Genomic DNA, 24,179 nt, shown 5'->3' with positions numbered 1-24,179 from the left:
CTGCATGGCCAGAACTGTTATGAAGTATCTTGTGTCCCCTCTAGCACCCCAGGGATGCCGTGAGCAGTACTTTTCCCACCAGCCCCAGCAAGGTCGGAGAGTTGGACCTTAGGTGGGGAAGAGCGGGAGGGCCAGAAGAGAGAGATAGGGCTCCAGCAACAAGTGGTAAAAGAAACTGAGACGGCAGGGTGCCGCTGTTCAGGGCAATGGCACTGGTGTTCCCTCTTTGTGGTCCAGCAAGAGCACCTGCTCTCAGGCTTCCAGCTCCCCAGACTTTGCCTTTCTTGAGTGGAGAGTTGCATCCCTCTCCCTGTTCACTGGGGTATTTCCAGGCTGAACAGTTCCCCATCTTCACTGTGTAGTCCCAGCAAGACAAGTCTTCCTCAGCAGACCCATTTGCTTTTTCTTTCAGAAACTAACAAGGTAACTGCCCACAATTAAGCTACCACACAGCTCTTTCTACACAAGCTTATTTATTCTTATAGAAAAAACATTAGCGAAAACAGTAAATTAAAAGAAACCACACTCATGTTACTAACCTTATTTGATTGCCCACACACACAATGCAGAAGGACCCTGGTCAGTGTCAGCTCTTCCAACCCTTCCCTGAGGATTGCGTCCCTCCATGGACCAGGCTCTGTGTATTTACTGCATTAGAATGAAGCAGTTTAAATGCAGGGTATTTATCTCACTGTCTTTTCTTGGTCTGCTGGGCTCTAGAGAATCTAGCGTGAAGCTTTGCAGAAAGGATGAAGTGATAATCCTCTGGAGAATGGATCCCTCCCCAGGCCAAAGCTGCAAATGGCTGATAACTGGAGAAATTATATTAGCACTTCCCCCTCCCCCCTTCCCTTTAGAGATGGTACATAAAATCAAACCCTACTATGTGAACATTTGCTTTTTTAATACAATGAACTCCAGTGCTGTCCAGCTGAATTCAATAAGGTTCGTCCAAGATTTAGCCATGTGTCACAGGGGTCTCTTCTACTACATAAAATTAGCATCAGTCCACCATTACCCTCATACACTGCTATAGCTGCAGTTATTCTGGAGAGTATGATAGGCAAGAGAATATGAAGAAGAATCTAGATATTAGAATAGAGTGTCACAGGGCTATTCATGCTATCTAGCAGAATTAGGTGTTGTTCTTGGTTAGATGTGCCCTGTCCCTTCAAGTTAGTTGTTTGGGACGCTAGAGTAGGGCTAAAGCAGCTTCAGAGCCCTTTTGGAGGCAGACAGAAAGATGCTGTAGAATAGAGACCACTTCATTGCTTTTCATGGAGTTACAGTTTGACTGAATTTGAACCACTGGACAGAATTTGAATCACCTGCCACCTCTTTGATATTTTATTTCTTCACTGATTAATACCAGCTAAAATAGAGCTGTGGGAGGTGTTTCATTCATCTCTATATTTGTTTCCCTGATGTATATGACAAGTCACAGATGGGCTAATCTCACTCCTCCAACCCTCCCCACCTCATAATCTGACCCAGCCTCTGTCCTCTTGCACTGAGTAGGACCACCTAGGGCTTCCTTTGTCCCCCTCCCAAAAAGAAGAGGTAGATCCTTCAGGTACAAGCTTGGGACAATTTAATACCAATTGCCAGTTCAAAGGAACAGCTTAACCCAGGAGTATGCAATGTGGGCTGTATACATCACACCCTTCCAATAATATCTTCTCCCCCATACTCAGTGTAGTATTTTCCCATACAGTAAATCATTTTTCAGAGATTCCATACTAGTAAATCATTTGTCAGAGACTCCATTGAAACAGCACCACAGAGATGATGTATTGTAGCTTATTCTCAGCATTGGATAGCCATTCATACAGAGTTTATATTCTGGATAACAATTTCCAATCTGCAGTTCAGCTGCTCTCAGGTGCCAAACTGGTACTCTCCCATGTTGTTCTGGGACACTTCCAGGTGCTTCAGGTTGGTGACGTGGTCTCTCAGCTGCTTGATGGCCTTCACCTACTCCTGCAGGTAGTCAGACTCCAGGAAGTCACAGAGCTGCAGAAGCCAACAGGATGATTAGGGTGCATTGATTCCAACCTGTTCTCAATATGTAGCTCTGTGAAGCTAGTGTTAGACATATCAAGATTGACTTCATTTGCTCTTTTATCACTGCATGGTGTGAAATCTCTACAGGGGGCTCCAAAAACTATAGCACTGGAGTATTTAGATGGAAATAAAACAGGGGAATTGGCTTAATAGATTCCTGGACAATAAGTGTCCCATTACCTCTATGCACCTTATTTGAAAGGGAATCAGTCACTCACTGGAATAGAAGATAAATGACTTCTGCCCACTGAGCTTCCAAGCCAAGAAGCTGGTAGAGTCCCCACTATCAACATGACTATGTCTCAGATCAAGGAGATACTAGTCACTTATTTGTGCACAAGTTGGGAGACAAGCAACGTATCACAGAATCCGGTTTGACATTCCATTTATAACATGCATAAATGCAAGGACAGGAAATCATGTCAGAAAATAACATGGCTTTCAACCCAGGAAAAAGAATTCTGGAGAAGACAAGGGCTCATCCCTCCCATACAGGGCAGGGCATTCAATGAAGGAATTGCTCACATTAGTCCTGGCCATACTCACATGAGGATCATTCTTCTCAGTAGCCAGCTTGAGGAGGTCCACTAGGACCTGGTTCACTGCTTCCTCCAGCTGCAGGGCACATTGCAGAGCCTCTGGGCTGTTCCCCCATTCATCCTGCTCTGGCTTCTGTAATACCAGCCAGGAAAGTGAATAAGGCCCTCAGTCATCTTAGATACTGCATATACTTGCATGGAGTGGAGGAAGGGTTAAGACTGAGTAAAACTCAAGGATGGGGGAAATCCCAAGTCAATCCTCATCCACTCATTTCTGCCAGCACTAGCCTCCCAATATTTAGGAGTTTCCTAGGCTTCTGTTATTGCTAGTTAGGACGGACGGACTGATAGCCCTATTACTACTTGACCGCTAACCCAAAACCAACCATTCAGAACTTCTGGACATATTTAAGTGGAGCTATTTATATCTTAAGTTCTCTGCTCCACAAACACTTATTACTCTAAGGAGGTAAGCAAGTTAGGTGCCAAGAAAATTATATATGAGCAATTAGACCAATCATAAGAGAAGAGAAATTCTGAGATAGCTAGCCCACACATTCCCTCCATGCATTGTCTTTTACTGGTACACAAAGACAAGCCTTCCCTAGAAGCTGCAGTTGTTCACTGGCTTTTTGTTTCTCACGCCGATATCCTGCAGGACAATGCATCCAGCTTTCTTGTTCTGGTATGTCAGAAACAACTCTGCATGCTCCTTCTGCTCATGTGACTGCTCCTTAAGGCACTTGGCCATGTGCCTCAGGGCCACATCATCACGGTCAAAGTAGTAGGACTGGGGGAAAACAGCGTAAACAATGTTTACTATCATGGGCTGCAGAGAGAAAGCTTCTGCATGGTAATTACATAGGCCCCTTCCTAAATTAATAGCCCTTTGTATTAAACACTATTTAGTAAGACAGGTTTCAGAGTAACAGCTGTGTTACTCTGTATTCGCAAAAAGAAAAGGAGTACTTGTGGCACTTTAGTAAGAGACAGTGTCTATGCTAAATTAACAGATATCTATTTTACAAGTGGGGTGAATATTAACAGAAGCAGAGTGAAATTAAATAAGTTGCCCCAACTCACATATCAGCCTATAGAAATGCTAGGCACTTGTGTTGGAAGAAGCTGGCAGTTTTATTCAGTATCTCTTTTTTAAAGGACTATGTTTAGTTTTCTGCAAACAAGCCATGCCCATCTAGAATCAGGTATGAGTGAGTTATTTAAAGATCACATAGACACTGGTGCTTTAGGAAGGTAGAAATCTTCATCTTATCCCAGCCTTCTAGCCCAACCATCCTGGCTTCTGGAACTGCACAGATATTTTCTTTACTGCTAGAGAGTATGAACGCCATATTGCGTATCTCCCTGAGAGGGAGCAGCTTCTTATTGAACCATGGAGCAACTCCACCAGGAAACATTATTAGTCCACAGATATACAGGCTGGGTGGGCAGCACAAAGCAATGGCCAAGCCAGGCAGATGGGAATCCCCCTGGGCTTTTCCATTCATTTTGTTTCTATATAAAGTAGCATCATCACAGAAGAAACATGGACATGAAATACAACACAACACAGCATGCTTAGTGGAGTTGCCTTGCCCCGAAAGGATTTAAATCTCGAGGTACGTATACACTTTAAGTAGGGTGACCATGTTTCCCAAAGGGAAAACAGGACACCGCATGGGGCTGATCAAGTTGCTGAGAGCAAATGGGACAAATGCCCACTTTTGCCAAAAGAAGTCAGGACAGGACTTAAAAAAGGGACTGTCCCAGCCAAAGTGGGACATATGGTCACCCCAAGTCGGTGGTGTGATTCCTAGCTCAAAAGGACACCCTCACACTAGTTCTCATTGCATAAGCACACTAAAAATAGAAAGTAGCCACAGCAGGTCAAGCAGCCAGAGCGGCTAGCCACCCCAAGTACATACCTTGTGTCCTGGACACGTACACACTTACAGCAGCTAGTCCTCCCCCTGCACCATTTGCTCTGCTGCAGCTACATTCTATTTTTAACAGGCTAGCTCCAAGAGGTATGTCACCTCAAGCTGTAAATCACACCACCAGCCTGTAAATCCAAGTGGTGGCATACTCGTAGAGGGCACTAGCTCTGCAGGGCGAGTGCCACAAAGTTAGTTTCTCTCAGATCCCATAACAAGAGAAGCCATAGAAGGGCAGTTGTTTTTTTTAAAAAAAGTTAAGTTTCCCTTGTGTAATATAGTGTGTATTTTACAGTTATTAGAAGCATGTGGGTGGCAAGATGAGTTGTGATATGAAGTACATCATGTCTAATACAGCACCTAGAGGATGCTGTAAGCAGAACTTCACTTTTGTTCTTCTCCCACCTAACCCTAAGTAGGGTGATCAGACAGCAAATGTGAAAAATCAGGATGGCGGTGGGGGGGAAAAATAGGAGCCTATGTAAGAAAAAGGCCCCAAAAAAATCAGGGCTGTCCCTATAAAGGTCAGGACTTCTGTCACCCAACCCTAAGAGCTAGGAGATTAAGGCTCAAGAATGTGGTACTCTCAGTTGAGGAGGGAGGGCTGCAAGACAAAGATTGGTTGACAAGTAGACTGGGACCTTGTCTACCCCGAGACAAAATTAGTGTGAAGGATGCAGATGCAGGAGTTTAAAGCGTACTAGCTGCTCTGCACTGACTCGCTGCCTGGACTCACGTCACATTAAGCTTATTTAAGTGCTCATGCAGATAAGCCCATTGTTTGTAGCAAGATGGGGTATAAGTCTACCCCACACTAGTATGCCCCACCTCAAGTGTGGGTTGTCCTTATGGCTAGAAACTAGACATGCCCTAGTGCATTTTAATCTACACCCACATTACACAGACCTTACCCCAAACTAAGTGTTCATTTAGACAAGCAGGGTTTGCTTAATACACTTTGTACTAATATAATAGTGTCCACATGGAGAGCAAGTGCAAAGTTTCTCATGTACATAAACTAGCTCAAGCTTCCCTCCACCCCCATATAGTGCAGTCCTTTGATTTATTGCCCCTTTTTCACTGTAGGTTTAGGTTTTTAAGTTAAGTGTTGCTCTTCGTTAGGCCTCCACTATCCCCCTAGAGTCACTTGTTCCTGTAGGCCCATACATCTCAGCAATAATCTAGGTTTTCAAAACTGCTAAATAGATCACACTTCATTGACTAGTTGAATTACATCATGATGGGATTCAAACTCTGACAGAGACTAAGTCAGCTCCCACCCCACCTCCCCTTAGAGATTTCACTGTCTTTCCAGTTTTAGAGACACCAGCTACGGCACAACCCTGGTTAGGATATTACATGAAGCACAAAACCCATTTCTGTATGATGCAACCTACCACTCACTCCCATCCAGCCTCAGCATATGCTGACCTAACATCTGAGCCTTGTTGTAGGTGGACAGGGCTTTCTGCTAGAAGAGCAAAGGGAAAGTTAGATCCTTCAGGCATAAACTTGGGTTAGAGGATGGCACAGTTTGCCATGAAAGAGGTCAGCATCTTTATGCAATTCCTCAGGGGACACTTCACCCATGAGCATAGGATGTCTGAGGAATATCCTTAGACCACGCACTCCTGTACCATCCCATCCCCACCTGACGATCTGCTCTCAGTTTAGTATGTTCATTCCATACTCACCAATTATTTGTCAGCAAGATGACTGTGGCCTCCTTCATCCCCACCCCAATTCAACAGCACAATACAGACTTTAATGGGTTAGTCAATTTTATTCTCAGAATTTAGATGGTCATTGATACAGCTTCTCTCCTCTGGAAGAGAGAGCCCGAAGTGGGTAGTTCAGCTGCTCTCCCCCAGGGTGTGCTTATCAAATAGGTACTCTCCCATGCCATTCTGAGGCACTTCCAGGCACTTCAGGTTGGTGAGGTGGTCTCCCAGCTGCTTGATGGCCTTCACCTGCTCCTCCAGGTACTCAGACTCCAGGAAGTCACATAACTGCAGAAGCAGATAGGAGGTTTAGGGTATTAGATACACTTTTACTCTCCAGTATTCAATACTGTGGATTTAGTGAGCCAGTGGTGGACATACATAGTTACACCAAGAGATGCTTTCACTGCTAGTTAGCGTGAAGCCTCCAGTGCTATGCAGTTTTGAACAGGCCTTCCTGAAGACTGTTTAGATTCTGGGAGTATGGATTTGCTTCACAGGTTTCAGGACCATGAATCTGCTTCACTTGAGCAGATGTGATCACTCATCAGGCACATGGAAGCGAAACTGATTGAACAGAGCTACTGTTACCAGCATGACAATATCACTAGTAAAAGAGGCTACTCAGTTATTTCTGCACAGATTAGGAGACAGGACATTAGACAGATATTTGTAGCACATTCCACTTATAACATCAACAAACTAACAAGAGCAGATATGTATGCAGGTTTCAGACGTGCTTCACTAGAGTACTGCTACCTGGATTGAAAGCCAAGGACTCACCCTCCCACACTGGGCAGCACATCCAAAGCAGATGATAGTACATATGCTAGTCCTGACCATACTCACATGAGGGTCATTCTTCTCCATAGCCAGCTTGTGCAGGTCCAGCAGGGCTTGGTTCACAGTCTTCTCCAGCTGCAGGGCGCACTGCAGGGCCTCCAGGCTGTTCCCCCACTCATCCTGTTCTGGCTTCTGTAATATTAGCCAGGATAGCGTAATAGATCCTCAACATTCTCAGAAGAATGACTTACATACAGGCGTGGAGCAGATGATTATGAGAGCTGGGCAGGAAACAGTTTTCCCATCTCTTCAAACTTTCCAGTTCTGCACTTGTATGAAACTCTGACCATTTGAAATTTCATAAAACCCAAAGGGAGAGACCCAACCCAGAATAGCCTGTAGCCTGCTGGCTAGGGCACTTATCTGGAATGGGGAGGACTCAGCTCTGCCCAATTTCTAGGGCCCAAAGACATTAGGCATCAGGATCATAGCTATTCTAAGTTGGGCTTGGTCTTTTGCTAGAAAGACCATTCTCACAAGTGTTTTGTCAAAAGCCATACCTTAAGAGTTCCCATTTCAATCACTTTTCAATGAAAGCCCACTTTGAACAAACAACCTAATGTGGCAAAGTATTTAAAAAAAAAAAATCACACATTTCCTTTGGTCATGCCTGCCAATACTAATCTCTCAAGGCTTAAGTGTTTTCTAGTCAGCATGCATCATCCATTACCACTGATCAATAGCACGGCTATATTACTTCACCGCTAACCCCAAGCCTACCATTCACAGCTCAGACATTTAAGTAGAGCGGTTAGGAATTTAAATCCTGTGCTCTGGAAACAGTTTTACTCCTATGGCACTAAATAATAAGGTCAAGTTAGGTCCTTAGACTTCAAATTTGCCTTGCTTATGTAGCAAAGCTCTATGGGAAATGCCTCTTAAGAGTACCATCTCTACAGCCGCCTCATTTTCTCTTCACATAGCTGGAGAACTCCATTCCTACTAGAGACTCCATTCCACTGACCTCCCACCATGCATGGTTAGTGACTTAGTTGCTCACCTTGATGTCCTGCAGGACAACGTGCCCCTCTCGCTTGTTTTGGTAGGTCAGAAACCTCTCTGCATGCTCCCTTTCCTCATAGGACTGCTCCTTCAGGAACTGGGCCATGTGCCTCAGGGCAACATCATCACGGTCAAAGTAGTAGGACTAGGGAGACAGGGAAAGCAGTGGTGATAATTTAGGCTATTTGGATTGTGGTGGCACCAGGAGGCCCCAGCTGAGATCAGGGCTTCATTATGGGATGTACGGTATATCAACACCTTCGTGCCTCAGGGAGTTTGATATGCAGCTGCATAAGACCTACATGGAATAACATTTTACATGTAAAGAAGTAAGGAACTGAGACACAAGGAGCTTAAGGACAGAGTTTTCTGAAGTACTTGTGCCTCTAGCAGTTGAGTCCCAGAAATGAATATCAGTGGGATTTACAGGTTTCAGAAGATTTGCCTTAAAAATGTCCCTCCTAAGTATCACCAGCTTCCTGTGTTGGACAACCAGAAACTGAACTCACCTTAACACATTACATTGGTACTTGAGCTTAGTGATATCTTTAATCTAGGTCACTCTTCAAATAGTGAGAGCTAAACATCTCTTTCCCCATTTCAGGCCTCTCATAATTTCCCCCAAGCTTCCTATTAGCTCCACACTAGTAGTTGCATAATCACAAAAACTCATCTTTACAAGTGTATATAACACTGTAGTTTCTAAGGACATTCTACACAACTGGGATTTCTCATAGATGGCTTTAAAAACTCAACAGCCTTAGATTTCTACTAACACCTGAGGGCTAACATACAATGAAATAGCACAGTGTTTTTGTAAGACAGGCACTCACCATGGACAAATAGACATAGCTAGCATACAGCTCCATATTTGCCATGCAGTTAATCGCAGCCTCACACTCCGAATAAAAGTTCTGATGCACCTAGGACTCTATCACTACCTGTGGGGTTGAACAAGAAAGGGGCTATAGCAAAAATCTGTAACAATAACAAACACAATCTGAGCAGAAGCACAAGGCAGATATAGACCTTTCCTAGGCACAGCTGGCATTAATACTGTTCAGAACAGGGTGTGGTTGTGACTGGCAGCTGCTGCCCATTAGAAAGTCCCTTCTTCACCAAGCCATTGCAGATGGGTGTGTTAATGAATTTCACCAGTGAATGGGTGTCAGCCATATGACATCTCCAGTTAAAACCACACCTCTGACAAGAGCTGGGGAGAGGGTTAGTGATATAGAATGCTCCGGCAACTGGACATTCAGCCCAGGGTGGGGCTTGTTTTGTTTCCTGGTACAAGTTATTTTATTTGTGTCCCACTGTGTACAAACAAATCTGGTTTCTCACACTGCCCTGTAGGGATCAGAAGACACAGAAAATGGGGTGGGGGGTGATAGATAGGTACCAAATGTATCATGTCCAAATGTCACTTACTCTAATCCAGGGGTTCTCAGACTGGGGGTTGTGACCCCTCAGGGGGTAGCGAGGTTATTACATGAGAAAGGGAGGGTCTCCTGAGCTGTCAGCCTCCATCCCAATCCACACTTCACCTCCAGCATTTATAATAGTGTTAAATATAAAAAAAGTGTTTTTAATTTATCAGGGGGATCACACTCAGAGGCTTGCTGTGCGAAAGGGGTCACCAGTACAAAAGCTTGAGAACCATTGCTCTAATCCCTACTGAGGTATTTCAGAGGTCTTTACATACTAGAAGGTTGGCCTACTGTAGGAATTCTCCCCCAAAGCATTCATCTCTCTCTATTGAATCCCACCATCTGCCATAGCAGAGGCTGGAGCATGGATATATCAGATTAACAGTGACAGAGACAAAGACATTAAACTAGACAGCTGATTCATTGCACTTACAGTCAGTGAAAACAGGGTGTCAATAGGTACATGTCCATTTCTGTTTGTGGTTCTCCCCATTGACCTGGGAGATTCCCACACACCCAGCTCTCTTATTTATTCACCAATGGGACAAAATATACTCTGTCCCGAATAGGAAGAAATGTTAGCGTCTATGCCTCCCTCCTTCCAGCTGATCTTGTAACGCACACACATACACAACCCTTATTAAAATGTATTTATTGCTTTGGGGAAAGGACCCAGCTCTGTCAATAATCAGTAATTGACGTACACAGCTCATTTAAAGCCACACTCTCCACTCAGGTATTTGTCTCTTGTTAGCAGAGCAGGGCTGTCTCATAGGAAACAGCTGAAAATATTGTCTGGCCAGAAATCCAAAGGGTCCACTTTCCCTCAAACCTTTCTCAGTTTTGCAGAATGTGGCTTGTTCCAGCAACGGAGATGTATTATCACTGTAATCCATGCAGGCACCTTGTCCAGAGTGCACATGCACATAAGCCACAAACGTAAACCAAGTCATTGTTATACCTGGTCTTCTTATCAAACCTTTTCAATTCTAGGAGACAAGCTCTGGCAAGTAGGAAACTGGCCGTATGTGCACACTCCACAGAGAAGAAGCTCATTGAAAGAACGTTTAGGTACCAGTACAACCTGAGCCTATACAGAAGGAGGAAAGTATATGAAATTGCTCAGGTGGGAACGTTATGCATTATAGCAAAGACGGTAACTGGCTTGTCCCTGCTGCTTGTTCCCAAAGAGTTGTCTGTTTAATAATTGCACGCAATTTTCAACCTTGTTTAACTAGCACCATATTTAATACCATACAAAAAGCTAAAAGGAACCTCCTGTGTTGTCATTCATTTATTCAAATTTATGCCTAAAGTGCATATTAAAACTGAATCTCCCTCACCCTACTACTGTAGCAATAGGTCATACAAAAAGTTGGCCTCCTATGCCATCTTCCCACCTAAAAATATAGCTGCAGATCCAACAAAATGACAGGGAGAAGAAAAATAAGATCAATATGATGATATTTTCTACCATAGCAAGCAGATGTGCCATACTTCCATTCTTAGAGTCATGCTTAGGTTGAGTCTCAGCCAGGTAGCATTCATCCTCCATGCCCCATTCTTTCACACCCTGTCATAGCTTCTCCATTGCTGTTTCGGAGGCAGAAGAGCTCAATGTCACCTAGGTTAATTGACTATTAGCCACTTTATATCTCTGTCTGTCTAACAGACCCATATGCATGCTGAACATGAGCTAGGAGCCCTCTGAGCAGATGAAAGGTACCCCTCTAAGCTAGGGAATTACTATACCCATTTCACCAAAGGGGAGCTAAGGCACATGGCAGGTTAAGTAACTTGACCAAGGTCATAAGGGAATTCTACAGCTGAACCAAGTCCCAGTCCTGTGTCTTCTCAACTAGATCATCCCTCCTACCCAAGGTGCTCACTAACACTTGATGTTGAGCTATGTCAATGATAACAATACCCCTCTCAGAATGAGCACAGGCTTCTGTCAGAAGCCAAATTATCCACCTGCTTGATGGCTATTGTCTGTTAAGTTGCCCACATGCGGACTGCTGGAAGCATTTGAATTGTCTATAGAGAAGAGGTTGAGTTTCAGCTGTGTGACATAGCACACAGAGTAGACTAAGAGATGAAGTCAATATGGGGTGGATGGGAGAAGCCCATGACAGATACACTAGGCCCAAGGTGTGTATGAGTGCATTACCTGTTCCCCAGTCTCTGGCTAGGTTATGCCTTGTTCTAGCAATCTTACTGTAGGATTGTAGTGTTTATTCTCTGCTTCCAGAATGCAGACAGTGAGTAATTCAAAGAGAATGGCCTCCATAGAAAGCTTAGACTACCCACATGTCTGAGCCTACAAGCTTCCAGAAGACTGAAGGTTTAACTTGCTCATATCCACACTAAAGAACAAAGGATATTTTAATGACACTTCCCCCATCCCCAGTTCTGTTGCTGAATGAGCCAGGCTCAATTTCAGCTCCTTGTTACATGGCTTTGGTCATCTTCAGTGCTGCAGAAGCCAACTAACTGGGATGTAGGCAAAAAAACATCAAATAGCAACTCTGTTCTCTAGCTTGTCCTAAATTGGTACCATATTTGTGTGTTTGCTTTTCCACTCTAGACTTAGAGTGGAAAGTGAAGACCCTCATTGAAGATGCTACCAAAAGCACCCTGGGGCGGGGGGGCGCAGCAGGGCAAAACAAGACAAATAGGAGGCTATCCCAATATGGTTTAATGATTTAGTTCTGTAATTGATTCAGTGCAGTATGCTGGCCTATGTGTGCTTTAGGCAGGAAAACGTAAGCCTGTCTTATGTCTATTTCCATAAGAAACTGTACCTGAAGTCTTAGTGATGCATCATCTCAGTTTGTTTTGATGCCTGCCTCTTGTGTGGCAAGGATGAGACAATGTTTCCTTCTTCTCCAAGCTTTTTAGCAAGTCTACCCAGCAACCATGACACTATCTTGTAGGGAGTCATACTCCATGACTCCCAAAATGCTCCCTGTTCATGAGAATCATCTTCCTACAGGAATGAGACTAGAACAAATAAAAGTAGAAACCAAGTTGCTGGACAAATAGTATATTTTATTTTGAGGCCATGCAGATATTGTAACTCACAAGCAGCTGTAATAGACAAGAGATCAGGGCTGCACTCTTGACAGCTTCAGAGCTTGGAGCTCAGCTGCTCTCCCCCAGGGTGAGCTTGTCGAACAGGTACTCTCCCATGCTGTTCTGGGGCACTTCCAGGCGCTTCAGGTTGGTGAGGTGGTCTCCCAGCTGCTTGATGGTCTTCACCTGCTCCTCCAGGTACTCAGTCTCCAGGAAGTCACAGAGCTGCAGGGAAACAGGGAGGGCTAGAATGGACTTCCTCCTGCTCAGATATACAGCACAGCATGGTTTTATGGAGTTGCCAGCTATGCACCAAGCTGCAATGCCATAGACAGCTAGTTGTAGTCAAACTTTCTCAGTCCCCCAGATGCTCTTCTCATGCTAGTCCCTGAAAGTCTGGGGAGGGAGGCTCAAGAGGGCATTCTGCAGACATTTAGTGCCTACTTACTGAGACAAACCAACAAGTAGGCACTCATGCTACAGTGGCGGCTCACTCAAGTACCTGGATAGATTATAGTAGCTTGGACCATAGAAGAGGAGAAACCTTGATCTATGGCTTCCCCCACCCCATCCTAGGGATTTTGTATGGGAAATAGCTATACAAGACAGCTTTGTCACCCTCCCTTAATTTGTAGCTATAGGGACCAGTCATTTCCTAACTTGATCTTGTGACCCTGCCCTCCCAAAACATTGTCTGGCTTATTCTTTTACAGTACGTTGGGATAGTTGCTATTTGCTTATTTGTATCCATAAGAACCAGAGGGTGTAGAGGGAGACCTTCTATCATGGGTATGTTAGACCAATTCACTTTTGATGCCCTGACCACAGAAGTCAGACACTCCCTAGTTTTAGAGAGGTCTGGGATCTGCAGAGGCCAGCTGATGAGGATTCTAGACCATGTCAATGTAGTATTGAAACTACCACCACTCATGAAGAGCTATTCACTTCTCTTTACTCACATGAGGGTCATTCTGCTCAGTAGCCAGCTTGTGCAGGTCCAGCAGGGCCTGGTTCACAGTCTTCTCCAGCTGCAGGGCACACTGCAGGGCCTCCAGGCTGTTCCCCCACTCATCCCGCTCTGGCTTCTGTGCAAGAGTAATATTCAGTCTGGTCCTGCCTCTTCAGTTGCATTCTCATTTATCCAAAATGCTATTATCTGCACCTCTACATTATCCAGATCCCTTCCTTGTTCCCCCATCTGTCTTATGCTGGTGACTAGAAAGGAATTTGGATAATGCATAGGTTCAGACAAGAGAGCAGAGGCCCTTAACCAGGACTGTGAGGACCACAACTAATCCCCAGCTGCATGCAAGGCCACCCTGCTGCTGAATGGCTCATGCCCCCTTGATTATCTGATCTCCCAATGATCCAAATAGTCCTCAATGCTATTGGATAATCAGTATATAGCTAAAGTCTTAATTCACTGGCATATGTTGTATTAAAAAAGGTTTCCCCACCCTACCCTCAAGTATAGGGAAAGCAAACTGTAGCTAAAACACAGGGGAAGGGGAAGAGATTGTGTGGAAGCAGGAAAGGGAAGAGGATGGACAAAGTTCTGTGAATTATTATAATACCAGCTAGAGTGCTCACAAAAATCTCTAGTACAAGGGGTGGTGTAGACCACAGTGAATGAAGGCTAGGGCTAGAATTACAGAGAGTTTTACAGATACATGGACAAAAGGTACACATCTTGTGCTCCTGATTCATAGGCCTCAGAGAGAGCACCCTCAATAGATGAGAATACTGAACTTATGCAGTACTTAACAGATCTCAAAGCACATTACAAGGAAGTTATCCCCATTTCACAGATGGGGAAATTGAGGCACAAGAAGTAGTGACTTGCTCAAGGTCACCCACCCTGGGAATAACAAAACTAGGAATAGAACCCAGGTTGCCCGAGTCCCATTCATTAAGCCCTACTACTCTACATTTTATTCTTGCAGGGCCAGTGAGTCATGTTTATGCTATGGAAAAAAGTTACTTGGCAGCAGAATTTAGGGCAGCCATGTGATCCCTCAGAACCTCCCCTTGGATTTGTTTCTCACCTTGATGTCCTGCAGGACAATGCGCCCCCCTCGCTTGTTCTGGTATATCAGGAACTTCTCTGCATGCTCCCTCTCCTCCTGGGACTGCTCTGTCAGGAACTGGACCACATGCCTCAGGGCCACATCATCACGGTCAAAGTAATAAGACTAAGGAAAGTGTAAAATATTAACAAAGACATCTGTCATGTGATAAGGATAAAAACTTAACAGAAAAACAGTTTCTTCTAATGTGCAATAGAGAACCTCACTCTGAGGAAAGAGATCCCATCTCACTCTTCCTCTGTGAAGAAGGCTATACACAGAAACTCAAGCATCTCTTACCTATTGACGGTAGAGTACATATATATGCAAAATGAAGGCCTCCCCACTTACCCTACCAAGAAGCATTACTATCATACTCCTGATAGTGTTGACATAGGGACCTCAGATTGTGAGTGAGTGTTGGTAGCTCTTCCTTTGTCTGTAATAGATTTGCTGCATGGGCAATGGCCTGTTCTTGCCACCTTATACCCATGACTTAACACTAATGGGTGCCTCTCACTTCTCAGGAGAGGCCATAGTCACTTTTTCCCCTATTTGTTACATAGTTTTGTAAGTCTTTTTTTTTTTTAAATTCACCATGGTTCATTTACTCAGTTATGAACAGTTACCTTAATAGGTCTATAAAGTACATTTCTGTCTGCTTTCTAACAGCCTTAGCCTCTGAAGAACAGAGGCAACACTCACCATGGACAGATAGACATAGCTGGCATACAGCTCCAGGTTCACCAGGTGGTTCACAGCAGCCTCACAGTCAGCATGGAAATTTTGGCGCACCTGGGACTGCATTCCTCTGCTTGAAAAGTTTTTGCAGTATAGTGTGATCAATAAGCTAAAGCTTAGAGCAACTTCTCTTCAGGCACTACTGCACAAAACCCACAACTCCTCACCCACAAACACCTGTTTCCCCTCTAGCTGCTATTAATAGTGTTCAAAGCCAGGTATGGGTGTGAATGACAGCTGTGGCTGCCCAATGGAAACACCCTTCCTCACCAAGGAACCAGGTGGGGCTGTAGGTGAGGCTGTCTCTCAGTTTCCACAGGTAACGTGACCTGGCCAATTAGCAGAATGACCCTGAAGCCTAGGCTGGCCAGATAGGGAAGACAAATGAGGAAAGTTCAACAGACACATCCAGTTTCCCAATAGCTCTGTAAGGAAGGGAAAAGAGGAGTAGTGGGGGGTGTTTGGAGGACAGACACTGATGATGATAGTGGCCAGATAAGTACCTAGATACTTAGCTTAGGGATATACCTTAAATTAGACAAAATGCTCTGTGGAGTGCACATCTTTCCTATGACATCTCCAAAGGGGGGCATGAGCCCTTCTGCTATCTGAAATGTTACCTAGCACAGCTGGTGTTCTATGGAGAACATGGAAAGGACCTTGAGGTTTATCATAAGATAGGGCATGGGAGGAAAAGTCAAGATCAGGAAGGTCACAGCAGCAAGGACTGTGCTTTTCTTTATGTTTTTACAGAACCTAGCACATTCAGGGTACTACCAGAAATGAATAAACAACAACAAAAAATATAACCTGGACAAAGGGGAAAACCTGGAGCCCCAGAGACCCCAGGAGAGAGTGAGGCGCCTGGGGGGAGCCAGCAGCCACGTGGTGCATAGCAGCTGGGGCATCTGAGAGTTGGCAACAATGGTCACAGAAACAGAAAGCCAAAGGTAAAGCTGGACACAATTCATAATACGGTATTACACTGGAAGGTGTCAATGACAATCGAGGGTTTGTAGTGGCCAACCGCAGCATGTTGTTTCATGATTACATTTCCAGGGGTGAGCAGCATAAATATGCAAGCGTTTTGAAGAAACAGGCAAACCTGGGCTAAAGGACTCCTGTGACCCACCTGCAATGATTTGACAGCCAATATTTTTCTTCAGTAAAAGATTACAGCATTTCCAACCTTCCTTTGCTGCCTTTTATTCCAAATGGTTTCTGGCTGCATATTCACTACATAATACAGACTCCTCCCCCGCAACACACACCCCTTATGCCAGCATCTGGCTATATAGCAGGTCTGTCCACAAATGGCTAAATTTAAAGAGAGCCAGTGGCAGGAGCTACTGTTTCTCTAAGTTGTTCCACAGATTTTGATTCTCTGCCTTTCACTTCTAATAAATGGATCTTAGCAAGCAGGGGGAAGAATCTGATCCTGGCTCTGTTCACCACCTCAGAGGGTAAAATGAGAGGAGACCCCTTTGAATTGTTATGTACAGTAGAAGTAGGAAAAACAAATCATGAATTTTCTGATTAGCTTGTAATATCAAACAGTCACCCTGTTGACATTCAGCCAGCTTGACAAGCTGCTTATTATGAACAGTGCCTATTTACAGAGCTAACACGCACAGGATGGCAGTCACAGTGTTGCACAAAGACAGCCTAATACACTGCAGATGGAGAACTTGAGGCAGGTGCAGCTCAGGTGCTGAAACAGATTTCCAGGCAGACCAAGTTATCTCAACAGGTCTCTCCTGTAAAGGGCAGCAATAGAAACAGAACAAAACTGGCAACAACTCATCCCTGCCATTTTTTCCTGTTTATTACCTATCTGAAGCCAACATCTGAATAGAGCCCAACCTTCAGCACCTAAGTGTTAGGCCTCCCTCAGTAACCAAGGTGGCACTAAACTCTTGCGAGGTGGCATGAGAGGGGAGAAAGAATGGCTTCCTATTAATAAGTGGAGAAAAGTGTTGAACTCTGTTCCTTACTAAAGAGGAGGGGAGCCCATGGCATTTGACAGGTTTCAGAGTAGCAGTCGTGTTAGTTTGTATTCGCAAAAATAACAGGAGGACTTGTGGCACCTTAGAGACTAACCAATTTATTTGAGCATAAGCTTTCATGAGCTACTGCTTTTTCCACTTTTATGCATCCCATGAAGTGAGTTATAGCTCACAAAAGCTTATGCTCAAATAAATTGGTTAGTCTCTAAGGTGCCACAAGTCCTCCTTTTCTCATGGCATTTGGTTTACTGCTATAGTGCACTCTCACATCTACAAATAGCAATGAAAGTTAAGCAGCTAATGGGCTGTCTCCCCCACCTACCTACACTCGCCTTTGCCCAGCAATATGGTGCCTGGTTCTAGGTTGCAGGGAAGAGGTGACATCTGAAAAATATTAAGCCTTGCTGTGTACTTGAGCTCCTCTGGCAGGAAGCTCTCTCACTGCAGTTCTTATAAAGCTAGCACCAGATCCCAGTACATGTGCAGATTACGTCTATGTTTTAGACCAAAGAAGGGTTTTTTTTTTAAACAAACTGTTGTATATAGCCATGTCAGAAGACCTCTTGTGAGGCAGTACTAGCCAAATGCTTTTTAGCTGCTTGCCCGGGCAAGTTACGTTACATGGCATTATTTTGCCTAAACAGAATCCTGGAATAGAACTTTTCACTCAGTACCTGCAGCAACGCTTTGACTGTACCTCAGTGATGTAGGGATACTAGCTGGAGTCAACACTAACAGCCTTGAGTGGTAGGCATAAATCCAGCTTCTCTCTTAAGTGACTTTAAGATGCAGAAACTACTGCACCTGAAAATAAGCTGTATCTGTTTAGCTGACCACTCATGAATTAAGACAGCAAAGGATGGGAATGAACCTCAGCTGGGATGGAGAGTGTTACCTTCCAGATGTATACTATAGTGGGCACAACCAAGAAGCCTGTTATTTTATCCACAGTAATTGCTAAGGCACTCACTGGATGTGCAGCTCCTGTTAGTGTGTAGTGTAATTAGTGACTCATTGAAGCCAATTTAAACAGACTAAGAAAGGGCAAAGTCAGGTTACAACTGACAGCTATGTTTTATTCACATTAAATAGCTCAATTCTTATTTCCTCTGCATGCAGATGAGTCACCAAATAAGCAATATCCCTAGAGTCCAGTTCAACTGCTGTCCTCCAGGGTGAGCTTGTCAAACAGGTACTCTCCCAAGCCATTCTGGGGCACTCCCAGGCGCTTCAGGTTGGTGAGGTGGTCTCCCAGCTGCTTGATGGTCTTCACCTGCTCCTCCAGGTACTCAGACTCCAGGAAGTCACAGAGCTGCAAGAGAAAAGCAGAGGGTTAGGAGGACTATGCTGGGTTACAGATTTTTGTAGCCCAGTAGTGTCAGTCACACTTCAGACTTTTCATGGCATAATCTCAAGATGAGACCTCCCATTTTCAGGGATGATTCTACAAAAAGCAGTATTCTGCGTTTGTCCAGAGCAATAGCACCACTGACCTTAAGCCTGGATGAGGTTTCCAATAAGGAATCCTAGGAGGTGGTAGCAAGGAACATGCAGAGTCATTGTATAAACCTCATGCAGAGCAAAAAAATTCCCAATCCCATCTAAGATTAGAGATCAAGGAAGATCAGGCCATAATCCAAGGCATAATACAGCAGATTAGAGCCTTAAGTGTAGGGAGAGGCAAAACATAAGCAGTGGTGAAGGGCAAAGAATAATGTGAGAGGCTGTCCAGGAAGGGGTCTCTCCAGCTCTTGATTTATGGCATGTTTCCTCTTTACCCCTTCCCACCACAGACCCTGTAGTTTCTCCTCAAGTGAATCACAGTGTTCAAATTCTGAGCCTCTCCTACTCTTCTCTCTGTAGGAAAGGAAATAGTAACTGCTATTTCCTTTACTATCCAGTCACTCACATGGGGGTCATTCCTCTCAGTAGCCAGCTTGTGCAGGTCCAGCAGGGCCTGGTTCACAGTCTTCTCCAGCTGCAGGGCGCATTGCAAGGCCTCCAGGCTGTTTCCCCACTCATCCTGCTCCGGCCTCTGTAGGAGACCGGCAACAGAATGGAAACATTTGCACTATTGGAAGTGGATCCCTGCTTCCTTCATCTAGGAGCTAAGCAAATGTGCTAACTCCTTGCTATACGCTTGTCATTCAGCAATTTTATTCTCAATGCTTTTTCTCTAAGCAAAAGCATTTTTCCTGACACAAACACTTTAGAATTAACAAAGGGCCACTAGCTGTGCAGTCTTCTCACACATAAAGGACACTTCAGTCATTGGAAAACAGTAAGTTAGAACAAAACAAAAATAGGGCCCATTTGAAAACAGAGCCCAATACATGCTAGGTAAGAAGCAGGAAGTAAAAGTTTCTTATTCTTCAGATGAGCACCAGGACAATGGGCTGATCAGGTAGTAGATTAGGTCTCTTTTACAGACGAGACATGCCACTACCAGCCTATGCATCAGGTTCACACAGCAAGAAATGCTGAGTTACTGTCCTAGAATCTTCATTCTACTCTCCCATTTGGGTGATTACTGACTGTCTCACCTTGATGTCCTGCAGGACAATGCGTCCCCCTCGTTTGTTCTGGTATTTCAGGAACTTCTCTGCATGCTCCCGCTCCTCATGGGACTGCTCCTTCAGGAACTGGGCCATGTGCTTCAGGGCCACATCATCACGGTCAAAGTAGTAGGACTGGGGAGGAGGACAGGAAATGAATGACATTTGACAATAATAAAGCATCATGCCACAGGAAGTTCCTTGCTGTGAAGGGACTTTTCATGTGGCTTTCATTATTCTAGGCAGCAGCTCTTCAGCTGTAGCAATAGATCTTTCCCCATACCTTCACTGTGCTTACCTACTACAGGAAGAACCAAGCTATACACCTTCAGATGAAGCCAGACAAAGAATTATGACCATAGTTCTTTGATACCCATATCAGCCTCACAAAGAGAAGGGCTTCGGAAAGCCCTCCCTATACTCCAGAACATACAGGGAACCTAAATCCTTTCTACTTCATCTGCATAGCTCACTGCCTCACATTCCTGCTGGACATTCTCAAGGCAAAACACAACATATAGTGTTTCAGGGCTATACAGGTGCAGCATTGATTACTGAGTTTACAAGTAGGAATGCTACATAGAAAAAGAGGACTAGAAGAGCATGCCCCTTTTTCTGCCAGATCCCAGCTGTATAAAGTTTGCCAGCCAGCTAACTCTAGGGTGTAACTCTGCTCACAGCTGTTTTAATTTAGAGCTTTCTGTGGAAGGCAAAGAGTCTTTAAGCAATACCATTAGACAAAAGAATCTAGTTGCTAGTTTTCCCTCATTCACTTAACAGATCTGAGAGTTGTTTGTGCTGTTATAGATAAGGATCTCTCCCCACCTCTCACATGGAATCATTTTCCAGCTATCTTTGATGGTTATAAAGAAGAGGCAAACATTACTTAACTATGGCTCAGGAGCAAGCAGTTGTCCAGCATGAAGATATTTCACTAGCCACAGAGTTAATAGAAGGACAGGATTAGTGGTTCAAGAATCAAAGATGAACATAATGAACCTTCTAGATCTTGAAGATGAAGGCTCCATCTCCAAGGTTACTAGTTTAATAGCTGATCTATAGACCCCTATAAGGGAAATTTTTACTTTGGCCTAAAATTGCTTCAGGAACAGCTACTTGGAAAAGGTACTCAACCCAGATAATAAGCAAAACCTCTAAAGCTTATTTTAGCATGAGAATGTGAATCCCCCAATGCAAAAAAAAAAAGTCACACCAAGTCCTGGATTTGCAGGAACACCAGAGAAACACTCACCAGGGACAGATAGACATAGCTGGCATACAGCTCCAGGTTCACTATGCTGTTCACAGCAGCCTCACACTCAGCATGGAAGTTCTGACACACTTGAGACTCCATTCAGCAGTTTAGCTACCCACAAACTCTGGGACCAAGCTCTAGACAACCCCTCCCAAGACAAGACCACAGCCTATGCCTTCACAGTTGCTATTAATTCCCTTCAGAGTCACATGTGGGTGTGATTGCCAGCTGCTGCTGCCCAATGGAAATCTCATTTGCATCAAGGAACCAATGAGCAGCAGGGTGGGGTTGTTCCTGACTTCCCACAGGTGAAGGGATGATTCAGTAATATGACTTGACCTGTTACCATGACAACCTATTTGGTGTATGGCAGCCTGAGCTAGAGCGACAAGTTCAGCAAATAAATCCAATAACACCCTGTGAGGAAGGAAAGGACAGAGGTGTTAAGGGGTGTCTGGAGGAATGTTTATATAGCTGCTGAGTCACTATGATAATAGAGGCTATATAAATGCCCACACAGAATAGATACACATGAGATTAGATACATGTTCCTTGGCCTGCACATGGCTTCCCATTTCTTGTGACATTTCCCAAGGAACGCCAAAGCCTCTCAGATGTCTGAAATGCAGCTTAATGCAACTCCCTGTTCTGTTCTATGGAGAACTCTGAAATCCCCTCTCTGTTCAGATCTGTCTCTAACAGGCTGGGGTTTCTCCCAGGAGAGACTGTGGTAGGAAAGTGCAAAGACTGGAGCATCACAATGGAGTGTAAACGGGGATTGTGCCTTCCCTCATATTTGTGTAGCACCCAGCTCATTATGGGCACTACAAAGGAAAAAATAATAACAGCAAAAGTATAACTGGAAGAGGACAGCTCAAGCAGAGCAGTGGAGACCTAAGGGAACTGGAGGGACACAAGAGGAGCCCAGGGGACATGGACAGGAGCAGCCAACATATGTGAAAATGGCAATGATTCCAACAAGAACAGCCATCTAACTATTCTTGTGCCAATGCAAAAACAGAATATCCTGCATCCCACTTGTTTTACAGAGGTCTGTTCCTCCCAGCTGATGTCAATGCAGCAAGTCTGTCTGACAGCATTGCAAGGAATGACTGAATTCTCAGAAACCCAGCTGCAGGCAAAGGTCCTGGAATTAAGGGTGCTGCCGCACCCTCTGGCTTGATGTGGATTCCATTATTCACCGGGTTTACAGTTTGGTTCAATGGCTCTCAGCACCCGCACTGTGAAAATTGTTCTAGTACCCCGGCTGCAGGATCCAGTTTTTCCTCAAAGGGTCACACGTTCAGGGACACTGGGAAATCCCTCTCTCTGCCATCCATATTTCTTAACCACAAAATTTAAAAACAAAATTTGAAAAGCACACACTGATAGGTCTTCTCTTCCATTCATTCCTAGGAAGCAGCTCTTAGCATCTGGAATGGATCCTGCTGCATACCAGAGCCGCATCAGAGAAGAAAGTGACAGATGACCCTTTGGATAATGCATGCAGCGGTGGGATGTGGGAGTCAAAGAATGGAGTTCCTGAATAGTCTGTAAGGGCAATACTCCATTTACACAGAATATCTCACATATTAAGCCATCTTGGAAATCTGTTCCTCCCAAATTAAACATAGACTTAAAGCAGGATTCCCTTTGTAAAGCAACTTCAAAGAGACTGGGAGTTTTACAAAATATACCTTGACACTGAGCAATGAGTTGTAGAAAATCAGTGACCTTGAACGCGGCTGCTGGTACCAGATTTCATGGGGCGGGGGCAGTAGAAAAGGCAAAGAGCAACACTGACAGCCACTTGGCCCTGCTACTCTTCCAGTTATCACTATGCTAGAATACGAGACTACAGAGAGCCCAGCTTTCAATAACCTTGTGTTTATTAACAGCCTCTGCGTAGATGTAGCTCTCTGGTGCTGTATTACTCCATGCAGGATATTTGAGGACAAACAGGTTTCAAGCTGTCACTTTCTTTAAATCTTCAGTTGCACCTTCTATAAACCAAATGGCATCAGCCCCATCTCTAACTTCTCAACAAAGATAATTTCATGTCATATTCAAAATTCAGCTCTTTTTGGGTAGAAAGAGGCTATTCCAAAGGCACCTATCACCATAGTATCTACTAAGCCAAGAAAAAAACCCTAAAAAATGGAAACTAGGTTTTCTTTTTCTCTCTCTCTCTTGCTCCTCCCCCTATTTTGGAGGACAGATGCCCTGAGTGTTTGTCCGTCACCCCCCCCCCCCCCCGTTTTTTTTCAAAGTACTATTTTATCTCATTTACCCCAGCAAGGAGTTCTGTAGCTGTGATCCTGCCACAGAACAAAGGAGCAAGATTGCACCTCTGCCTCCTGACATGTATATACAATACTAGCCTGAAGCAGGTGAGTAGGTTCCAGCCATAGCCAATATATGTATCTAGTATCCAATGAGAGGATGGTCTATGCAGGAGAGATCTCAGAGACCCACCCACATGCACAGAGATTTCCTGATTCAGGCTGAGTAGCAAGTATATGCAACAGCAAGTGGGTCTAGCCTCAAGTAAGTGGGGGGAAGGATAGCTCAGTGGTTTGAGCAGTGGCCTGCTAAACCCAGGGTTGTGAGCTCAATCCTTGAGGGGGCCATTTAGGGATATGGGGCAAAAATCTGTTGGATGATTTAATTGGGGATTGGTCCGACTTTGAGCAGGAGGTTGGACTAGATGATCTCCTGAGGTCCCTTCCAACCCTGATATTCTATGATTCTATGGTGGTCACATGTGCGCCCACAACCAGGGGATTTCTAAACCTAGTCATACTAATGGCACAATTCCTCAGCTATCGGGAAGCTCAGTCCACTACTCACACAATTACAGTTTGACATCAGATGATTGATGGCAGTGTTCTTGTATTATTCACTCTTGCCTTGGACGTCTACCCCACTCATTCACAGTGCAGCTCCTC

At 44.5% G+C, this 24,179-nt stretch overlaps 2 protein-coding genes and 1 pseudogene across 2 annotated transcripts; all 3 read right to left on the bottom strand.

Annotated features, from left to right (window-relative positions):
• Nucleotides 1-6,390: 6,390 nt before the first annotated feature.
• LOC144272985 (ferritin heavy chain A-like) lies at nt 6,391-11,088 on the bottom strand (annotated as a pseudogene).
• A 1,589-nt stretch (nt 11,089-12,677) lies between these two features.
• Nucleotides 12,678-15,481, bottom strand: LOC144272828 (ferritin heavy chain A-like). The gene is made up of 4 exons (XM_077831159.1): nt 15,380-15,481; nt 14,654-14,800; nt 13,568-13,693; nt 12,678-12,833 (listed from the first exon to the last, which is right to left on the bottom strand). The coding sequence occupies exons 1-4, from the start codon at nt 15,479-15,481 to the stop codon at nt 12,678-12,680; spliced, it is 531 nt and encodes a 176-aa protein (XP_077687285.1).
• Nucleotides 15,482-18,577: 3,096 nt separating this feature from the next.
• Nucleotides 18,578-21,330, bottom strand: LOC144272825 (ferritin heavy chain A-like). The gene is made up of 4 exons (XM_077831155.1): nt 21,229-21,330; nt 19,965-20,111; nt 19,331-19,456; nt 18,578-18,733 (listed from the first exon to the last, which is right to left on the bottom strand). The coding sequence occupies exons 1-4, from the start codon at nt 21,328-21,330 to the stop codon at nt 18,578-18,580; spliced, it is 531 nt and encodes a 176-aa protein (XP_077687281.1).
• Nucleotides 21,331-24,179: the final 2,849 nt, after the last annotated feature.

This window comes from Eretmochelys imbricata, chromosome 12, assembly GCF_965152235.1.
Source record: "Eretmochelys imbricata isolate rEreImb1 chromosome 12, rEreImb1.hap1, whole genome shotgun sequence".
NCBI lineage: Eukaryota > Metazoa > Chordata > Testudines > Cheloniidae > Eretmochelys > Eretmochelys imbricata.
This window is presented reverse-complemented; position numbering and strand designations above follow the sequence as displayed.